Source organism: Gastrolobium bilobum, unplaced genomic scaffold (genome assembly GCF_033153095.1).
Source record: "Gastrolobium bilobum isolate Gb01-03AN ecotype WA unplaced genomic scaffold, APGP_CSIRO_Gbil_v1 utg122777, whole genome shotgun sequence".
Classification (NCBI taxonomy): Eukaryota; Viridiplantae; Streptophyta; class Magnoliopsida; order Fabales; family Fabaceae; genus Gastrolobium; species Gastrolobium bilobum.
In genome coordinates, this window is record NW_026898180.1 from 15,480 (window position 1) to 24,949 (window position 9,470).

The 9,470-nt window shown below is 35.5% G+C and overlaps 1 protein-coding gene across 1 annotated transcript; it reads right to left on the minus strand.

Moving 5' to 3' along the window:
* Window positions 1-476: 476 nt before the first annotated feature.
* Window positions 477-7,112, minus strand: LOC133313602 (uncharacterized). The gene is made up of 3 exons (XM_061514995.1): window positions 6,556-7,112; window positions 5,937-6,209; window positions 477-1,107 (listed from the first exon to the last, which is right to left on the minus strand). The coding sequence occupies exons 1-3, from the start codon at window positions 7,072-7,074 to the stop codon at window positions 841-843; spliced, it is 1,059 nt and encodes a 352-aa protein (XP_061370979.1). The 5' UTR covers window positions 7,075-7,112; the 3' UTR covers window positions 477-840.
* Between the last annotated feature and the right edge of the window lie 2,358 nt (window positions 7,113-9,470).

Consider the following 9,470-nt stretch of genomic DNA (forward strand, 5'->3'; position numbering starts at 1 on the left):
TACTTTGAAAATTTTAAGTAAATTTTTTTCCTAATAGATTGTGTAATTACAAAAATATTTTGATAATTTGATATATCAAATTTTTTTGACCCCAACTAAAATTAAATTCCGACCGCCCGCTGAGATCATGTTTTAACAACGCTTTCATTTGATTATTATTTCCAGCACTAAAATATGTCAATATAAAAAACGGAGGACTAAAAGAAAAAAAGAACCTATACCATCCGAGAGAAGGTACCTGGGAAAGATTCCAAGATGCTCCCGAGCAGGAGATTCTCTTACTCTATGCTCTTTTATCATTTAATGTGTAACAACTCAGCTATGTCAGACTATCAATGTCTCACTTTAACTACATTTTTTAACGCTACAACTGAAGTAATCAGAGCAACTACTAGTTTTACTTTATAATTTCAAAATTAGCTATAACTTGTAAAGAGGTACCAACCAAGAACACTAAGAATCCTTTTGGAAATTGGAGGAAAGTAGAACAGCGCTAGAAACAACAAACTTTCCACGGGTAGGGGGCAGGGGGTCAAAACTTGGGCACCTGAATTGACATCCAACGGCAAAAGAGTAACCATATCATAGACAAGTATTGTACACTTAAGGCAAGGCAACATCGAAACCAACAAACGCTGAGTCCATTCCAATGCATGTTGATCCCTGTCAGATTTATTTTCTCAACTTTGGTTCAGATAAACTTGGCCATTTGTGGTTCAAGGTGCTCTAATCCTTGGGGAAAACTCGAACTGATACAAAATAAATGAGTTCTAAAGAACAAAACAACTCGAGTAATCAACAAGAGAAAAATTGGAAGAGAAACATCATGAATGACTATAACTAGGAGCCACTATTTTCGAGCTTTTCAATTTCTTCACGGTGCTTTCTTTCAGCATCCTGACGTTCTCTTTCAGCATCTTCCTCTTCCTCAATCTCGTCGAGATCATCAAATTCCTTGGTTGCTGCCATTGCTTTCACTACAGGGTCTCTTAGCTCAGATATGAGCCCTCCACCAACCCTATACTCTTCTTCATCCCCAATCAGATACAACCGCTGGTCTGGGCCAGAAGCCATGGGAACATCAACGGCCAGCAGCTTCATATCATACTGCATATGAAGATAACAGTTAAGTAAGCAAACACAGAACCATCAAATCAAACATAAATTGTTCCACATTTTACATTTTTTTTCCCTCTTAGGAGATGTTCTTGCTAATAATCTCAACATAAAATTATAGGGGGAAAAAAGGACAGTTTGGTTAAACAGGAAAAAAAAAATACAAAATAGTAGCTGTACTTGTGTTATACACTTCAGATACTCCTAGCTGCATTTTACAAAAAAATTTCTTTTATTTTTTGAACTTTTGTATCAATGCAGATGGGAATATCACAATAATTTGATAAATGATAGCATTTTATTATGTCTACAGTGATTCATGTTAAAATATCAATTCTCTCTTGATTTAAGATGTGTGTACTATAGCTGTGTTGTGTCTTATAATTTTTAATATCTACCATATCCTCGTTTCATATCCATTTCCAAAATGTTGTGCTTTCTAGGTAATGTAGCACTTCCGCTGGTTACATACATAGTGGAGGACAAACTCCTGAGGTCAATGCCAGCTGAGTACATTGTAATGCACAAAAAAACAGAGTGTGAGGGTGTGAAAGAAAGATTATCCTAGTAAGAAAGATATCATGCATGTAGAAGAGTAAAACCTCTTCATAGTGCAAAATAGCAAAATGAAAAAAGGGCATAAAATTCCTCAATCAGAAACCACATGCCTTGCTGGTCCTAGAAGGGGAGTTGTTAAAGTCCATTCTAAACTATGAGCAGACCGATTGCCAGCTTTTTCCTATATGAATAGAGTAGCTAATTAGGCTCTTCAATTCTGGTTAATATTTTCAGACTAAGCAAAATGTCCTACTTCAGAAATGCAAAGAGAAATTAGGAAGACATCCCAAGGATCAGATATGGTATCAACTATAAAGGTCTATTGAAACCTGTTCTAATGAAACTCGGGGGATGTTGCTGGGGACAAGAGCCCATGTTATTTGCACATGAAACTTGCTGGGGAATATCTTGAGCATGTATTTAGCTTCAAACAATCAGATTTCACTTTCAGCAACCAATTTTAGATTAGACACAAACCCAAAGTTTGAACCCGATCCAATAGATTCAACCAAAATAGGATTTAATACTTGCAAATTTAACGGCAATATAGTAGACGTTTAATTGAATTCCATGCCAAGAAAATGTAGTAAACATGTAAAGCAAAGATCAATGGAAACACTGGCCTTAATAATTTCCTGGTAGGAGAAGTGAGATATATTTCAAAACAGTCAACCAATCCATTGAAATAACACATCATTCATAATTTTTGAATCCTTTTTTGAAGTTGAAGTCAAAATAGAAATGTAGTTGCAGTCACTCTTTCAACATCCCCTCAAAAGCTTTAGTTCTCATTAGGCTTCTGCTCTCACTTTTTAGATATACCCTGATATATGCCTACCAAAAGAAAAGAGCAAGCAAGTCATATGTACACCCCAAAATGGTCTACACCATGATACTTATGGAGATATCCAACTCATGTCAGTATATTACTTCTCAGCTCTGGGTGATTTGATAAAAACCAGACTCCCCTCTTCTCCTCTCAATCTTTCTGCAAGTAATACAAGATTTAGGCTTAAAGCATGCTTTCTTTTTTCTTCAGTGACAAATCCACAAATGCATTCCTTACTTCAGCAGTACATCCAAATTAAAGTATTGGAGGACCAATACCCACAGCATCTTTGAACAGCAGACTCTTCTGCTGACCCTATGTTATGTAGAGTAAGTTGCCAGCCACCAATCATCCTACTGCTATGTTCTTATTTTTTTTGGGATATAAAAGAAGGAATTCATAAAGACAGAGAAGAAAAATTACAAGGAATTTAGAGGATAAGGAATCCTCCTTAACAAAAAAATGAAAACAAAAACAACAAAGAAAAATAAAAATACATCAATAGAGCATAGCAGCCCAATCACTCAGCACATCTGTTAGGGAAATGCCTTCAAACAAAACCATGTTCTTTACACCCAATAGCAATGTTATCAGACTCGGCCCGATCATCAATCCAGTCGGAGTATCGGGTCACTGGTTCAACCGGTAGATCACTGGTTGGACCGCATGAACCGGATAGATAAATATAAATTTATATTTCACACTTAAATTTTTTTTAAAAATCGTAACTTAAAAATAAACATTTATGGGTCAAAATCAAACAAAGAAAAACAATTACACTGTAAGACATAATAAGACCATAAATGTTTATGGCTGGTCATTTATGGCTTGTCATTTACTGTGTAGGTTTCTTTATTATCACTTACACTGTAAGAAAAACAAAGAAGATTCCACATCTTTTGCAGCTTTGCCATGAGGAACTTGACTCCTATCTTTTAACCCAACAACTTGATTATGAGAGCTGATTTCCATTTCTTATCTTTTTTATGCTGAGCTTTGGAAAACTTGACTCCTATCTGCGAAGGAGGTTACTGTTCATTGAGAGTCAGAACCAAATTGTGGAAGATGTCAACAAGGAAGGGGTGGAGAATGGGTCTGATAATGAAAGCGAGGGAGGATCAGATGTTCTGGTTATGGGAATTGAGAACAATACAGAGATGGTTGATTCAATGCTGGAAAATGGGAGAAATGGAAACATTGAGGCTGAAGGCGTAGATGATGTTTTTATGGAAGAATTTGTTCCAAATGAGGCAATTGCAAACAAGAATGAGATTAAAGGTAATGAAATGAAGAATGACTTTGTGTTTAATGAAGTGAAGGAAGACGAGAAGAATAAGTAGAACGATGAAGAAGCCACACAACAATGTTTACCTGATAAAGATTTTGCAAAAAGTTAGAGGTGGGAAGCTTTATGTTCCACATCGACCAGGACATGGAAAAACAATCAGTTTATAAAGCTTTTTCCGAAACGCATGTTAAGTTGTATTGCTTGGCTACGTCAGTGGTTGTATTATTAATGAACCGGTAGGTTGCTGGTTTTTACAAAACCGGCCGGTCGAACCCGGTTGAGTCTAGGCCAAAACGGTTTGAATACATGACCAATCCAATGTAAAACTTGAACCGGTTAAAGGATTGGTTCACCGGTTTCCGAGTTGACTTGGCCGGTTCGAGCCGAGTTTAACATCACTGCCGAATAGAAAATTCCTTAAAATACGAGCTTACGCCCCAAGCAAATGTACCAAAAAGTAGCGTAGATTGCACAACGGCGCTATCGCACGCTATAACGCAATGGTAGCGGGTAGCAGCACCCAGCCGCAACAATCAGCACACAATGCTACTGTTTACAATAGCCAGCAGTAGCGGCCGCTTTCTCAAGTTGCGGTTCGCAGTATTAGCGGCATTTTAAGGGTATAATAGACTAGCTATTTAATATTGAGGTTGAGGGTATAATAGACTATTACTGTTTTTATTATTGAACCCTATCTCCATCTCAACACTTTCCTTCTAAATTTCTATCTCCAGCAGCCGCCTCCATTTCAGTCTCTCTCTTTTTCATTTTCTGGAAGCTCCCTCTCACCCATTTTCAAGCAAGCTTACGGCACAATCTCTTTCACTATGGAACGATTTGCATTACTCTCTGATTCTGTTTTCATATCCAGTGGGAAGCAAAGAAATATTACAAACTCTCGGACTGTTTCAATCTCCAGTGAAACTAAGGAATATTTCGGTATCTCTTTCTCTCACTCATTTTGCAGCAAGCCAAGGCCAAAAAAATCTGATATTCTGACCCAGTTTTGAACTCCATTTGCTAGTGGCTATTATGATTGGTAATTTTTTTAAAAAGTTAAATTAATAATTAATATATTATTATTTTATATTGAAAATTATATATTTTATATTACATAATATTTTAATATAAAGTGACGATGTGTTAATTATGATGTATAGATTACAGATACTCAATAATTTTTTAATTTACTTATCTCATTTAAGTTAGTGTTTATTATGCCCAGTATGAATGAATTTCATTGTAGCGGCTATACTGCTACTCGCTACTGGCTACTACCCGTAATTAATAACTATGAAACCACTGTTATGTACACTAAAACATATATTACAATCGTATGCAACATCATACACCCTCACCCACATCAAGTCTGGTTTTGCAAAAGAAACCACCCAAAGACATATACATCTCTTCCTGTGTGTACATATGTAAAAGAACTCCTTGTTTACAGCAGCACACAACCATATCAATGTATAGATTTACAATATAAAAAAGAAAACCCACTCTATCTAACAATGTTTGCACCATTGCTTTCTATGTACATGTTCAAATCAAGATATTTGGTTGCTTATATAGTAGACAGTGGCGGAGCCACTTGGAGAACAGCTAGGGCTTTGGCACTGGCTGGTTTTTCAAAAACGGTACAGCCTTGGTACGAGCTAAACTTATTTCCTGGCTCTGCCACTGATAGTAGATCTTGGGATGGGTTGGGAAATTTATCACTGGGCATTCATAGACTGAACACTCTGATGCGATTATCATTAGAAGGCATGATTTTGAAAAGGTATATCATACCACAATGATGAAGGTGATATATCACATCAGTTGGAGTTGTCGCCATGTGACTTGGAGGTCACAAGTCTGAATCACGTAATTAAGCTTTTGCAAATACAAGGTAAGGCTACCTACAATAGACCTGAGACCCTGGGCAAAGCGGGAGCATTGTAGCACCCAGTTGCCCTTTTATAAATATCATATCACACTGATGAAGGTGGAACCATAAATCACCATATATGAATTTTTCTAAGAAAATAATCTTGGTGCTGACAAATCTCAAGACTTGGAACAAAAAATGTACCTAAGTTAACAATATTAGTCGTATTGAATGCGGAAAGATGATGTTTAGACAGAGGGGATTCGATTTACCTGGCCCTTCTTTTTCTTGACTTCAACGCTGACTAAACCCTTTCTCTCATGACCTCTTATGGGGAAAATGAGAAAACATCGCCCGCTCCTAATACTTGGCTTGAACTTCTTTAATGTAAGCCCACCCCCTGACATCACATAGGCTCTTAAATCAGTTCCCGTGAGGGGGGCACCCATAACTTCAAGAATCCCAGCAGATGTGTTAAGTTTTGTCATGGCCATTCTATAAACTTTGTCAGGGTTGATTGTGAACCTTGAGCGGATATACAAGCCCTTAAAGATGCAATATGCACAAAAGATTAGACAATAATCCATATGTTAATGCATGATTCATTAATGACAGGTTTCACAGGCAATGGTCCAATATAATGAGAAAAAAAATGTAAAAACAAATAAAATTATCTCGATCTAAAAAACTTTATTGAACAATATAATACCACAGTGCAGATTAAGCTGGAATATATAATCAGAATTAGTAAAAGCCAAATGCACAATACTCTAGTTAAAGTCAATGGACGAGTTTCTATTCAATAATTTAAAGGAGGAGTGGGAAAACGAAAGCAATTCGTGCAACTAGTGTTTGAGAAAATGTAGCAATGAAAAAAATGGAAAAACTTACTGCAAAAGCAACCATAGCAGTTGAAAGGGCAAGGAAGCCATACTTGGCCATGCCTTCGGAAAGAGCAACGAAGGTGTTAGCAATCCCAAAAAGGATTCTCCAGAGCAGAGCACAGACGATAATTCCACCAGCACCCAACAGAACTAGGTAATTCCTCTTAAAGAATGCCTCGATTTGCAACCCAATCGCCTCGCGGTAGCGCGAGAAAGCAGAGGCCACCGCAGCAGCGGGTTTATCCAACACCTTCTTCGCATAACCTCCTCCATCGAATTTCGATGGCTTTAAGGAGAAGAATCTGAAGGCACCCACCCGTTGAGGAAGGAAGAGGGTGGTGTCATTTGAGGAGGTGGGTGGTTTTGCTACAAATGAAGGGGAGAAGAACAAACTTGGAGAAGAAGAATCGCGGAGTGCAGGGCTGCGGAAAGGGGAAGAGGAGGAGGTGCTGAAGCGGTGGTTGATGCCGCGGAACAGACCTTGGAATTGAGTGAGTCTTCGTGAACAACCTCTTGACATTTGCATTTCCTATTCCCAATCAACACCAACAAAAACAGACACAGTACCAGAGACAAAGTTCAAGTGAACCTTTCGTCAACAAATGATCCTTTTAAAAACATGGGTTTAGTGTTTTGTGTTTTGAAAAGAGCCATGTAATTTTAATCGAGAGAAAATAAATTAAAATTGAGAGAAAAAATAATTTTTTTTTAATTTTAAATAAAAAATAGTAAATTACGTGTTTCTATTCTTTAAAATAACATAACTATATGGGTTAGCAACCCAGCCCGTCACTCACAGCTAATAATAACTTCGATTTCTGTTTTTAGTGTTCACTACGGTATAACGTTCATTTTCTGGATTTTATTTTTTATATTATTTAAAATAATTTTTTTCTCCTACTTATGACAAAGGGTGAAATTCACTTTATTTTAAAAAAAAATTTGATAAAAAATTAGAACACAAAAATCGAAATAAGAATAGAAGATAAAATCCCTCTTATATAATATAAAAAAATAAAACCCTCATTTTCTATACCATGAATGGGAGGTGAGAGGACACGTGCTGGGGAAAGCATCATGATTCACCGCCCAGGTGCTAGGTAGTATTTAAGCAATAATCATGGAAAATCGAGGATTGGAATCAATGTTCAGGGGTCGCCAGAACAAATCACGCATATTCAGTATCCTTCTATCTGTGTATAGTTATATAAAATAGAGTGCAAGTTAATGGTTTTTATGATTTTTTTTCATATTATTAACTTATTTTTACATGTCACTTATTTACGAATTTTTTCCCTTTTAAATTTACGCTGATAGTATAGTATAGTTGTAATTTTCATGTATCTTATTGCGAGGGTTCTTAGCTGGTATTGGACGAGTTCTTGCATAATATAAGATATATACACCAATAAGCTACTCCGGAAACAGGCATTTTTCATGTATCTTGATTTCAAAAAGCTTTGGTTTAATTTAAGCGAAGCAATAAGATATTAATTATTCTTATTTTCCAAATTTTAAAATATATGTAGAGATCAGATTCAATTAATCACTAATTATTATTTATTTATGAGAAAAAGATTTGTCCTTTTAAAATATATAAAATTATGTTATTTTAATTAAAATTACTATATTTTAGGATAAGAAAAATAATTATTTAATGAAAGATCATGGTGTGGAAGATGATGGGGAAGAGTAAAAAATTATTGAGAATTTTTTAATTTAAATATTAAATAAAACATTACTATTTTACTTAAAATTTTATGTTTTTTAAAAGACAAACATTTTTTTCTTTATTTATTTATTATATATTTCTATTCAGAATATATTTTATGGAATCCCGTGCTCTGTGTTAAAAGATAATATGAAATATCGTGTATGAATCATTTTCCATCAGGACGGTCACATTCCACATTGTGCTGGTCAACATTCTCATCTATCACAAATAAAACATGTACGATGGGCAAGTTTTCGGTGATAAGATGGTATAAAACAAGTATCATCTTCGTAAAAGTTACAACAATTTAATTGTTAATTTTATGGGTACTTTGTTCTCTTGGCAGTCTCTCTTAATTTTAAGATATTAAGTTATTTTTGTTTTTTAAATAAATAAATTAAGTGAAAATTTAAGTGTGAAAAAGATAAAATTTAAATTGACAAGTGATTTATAATTTTATCGTTAAACATAAAAAAATGTTAATAATATATCATAACTTTAAAATAATGGTATCATCACTCTAAATTTTTATTATATAAAAATATTATCAATACAAAAATAAATTAAAAAATAGAATTTAAGTGTATACAATAAGAATATTAGTTAATGGATACTAGTAAATATACAAGCCCTTAAAGATGCAATATGCACATGATCCTATACAATGGGAAAGAAAAATGCAAATTTTGTTTTTTATCTCAACCTAAAGAAGCCATAGGCAGTGCCTTCAGTAGGAGCAACTGTGTAGCAATCCCAAAGAGGATATCTAGAACAGAGCACAGATGATAATTCCAACGGCACCCAGCAGAACTAGGTAATACCTCTTGAGAAATGCCTCAATTCGATTTGCAACCCAATCACCTCACAGTAGCGCAAGAAAGCAGAGGCTACTACAGCAGCTGGTTTATTCAACACCTTCTTTGCAAAAAATTTGACGGTTTTAAGGAGAAGAATCTGAAGGCACTGCCTTGATTTGCAACCCAATCGCCTCACAGTAGCGCGAGAAAGCATAGGCTACTACAGCAGCGGGTTTATCCAACACCTTCTTTGCAAAAAAATTGACGGTTTCAAGGAGAAGAATCTGAAGGCACCCACCCGCTGAGGAAGGAAAAGCGTGGTGACATTTAAGAAGTTGGTGGTTTTGGAACAAATGAAGGGTAGAAAAACAAACTTGAAGAAGAAGAATCGTGCTGTATAAAGAAGAGGAG

What these genes read in the sequence shown, in the direction of transcription:
- LOC133313602 (XM_061514995.1), bottom strand. Translation starts at nt 7,074, where the DNA reads ATGCAAATGTCAAGAGGTTGTTCACGAAGACTCACTCAATTCCAAGGT. An exon ending in CTGCTATGGTTGCTTTTGCA is followed by an intron (nt 6,210 to 6,555) that starts GTAAGTTTTTCC and finishes TGCATCTTTAAG; the next exon opens with GGCTTGTATATCCGCTCAAG. An exon ending in TCAAGAAAAAGAAGGGCCAG is followed by an intron (nt 1,108 to 5,936) that starts GTAAATCGAATC and finishes CTTCATATGCAG; the next exon opens with TATGATATGAAGCTGCTGGC.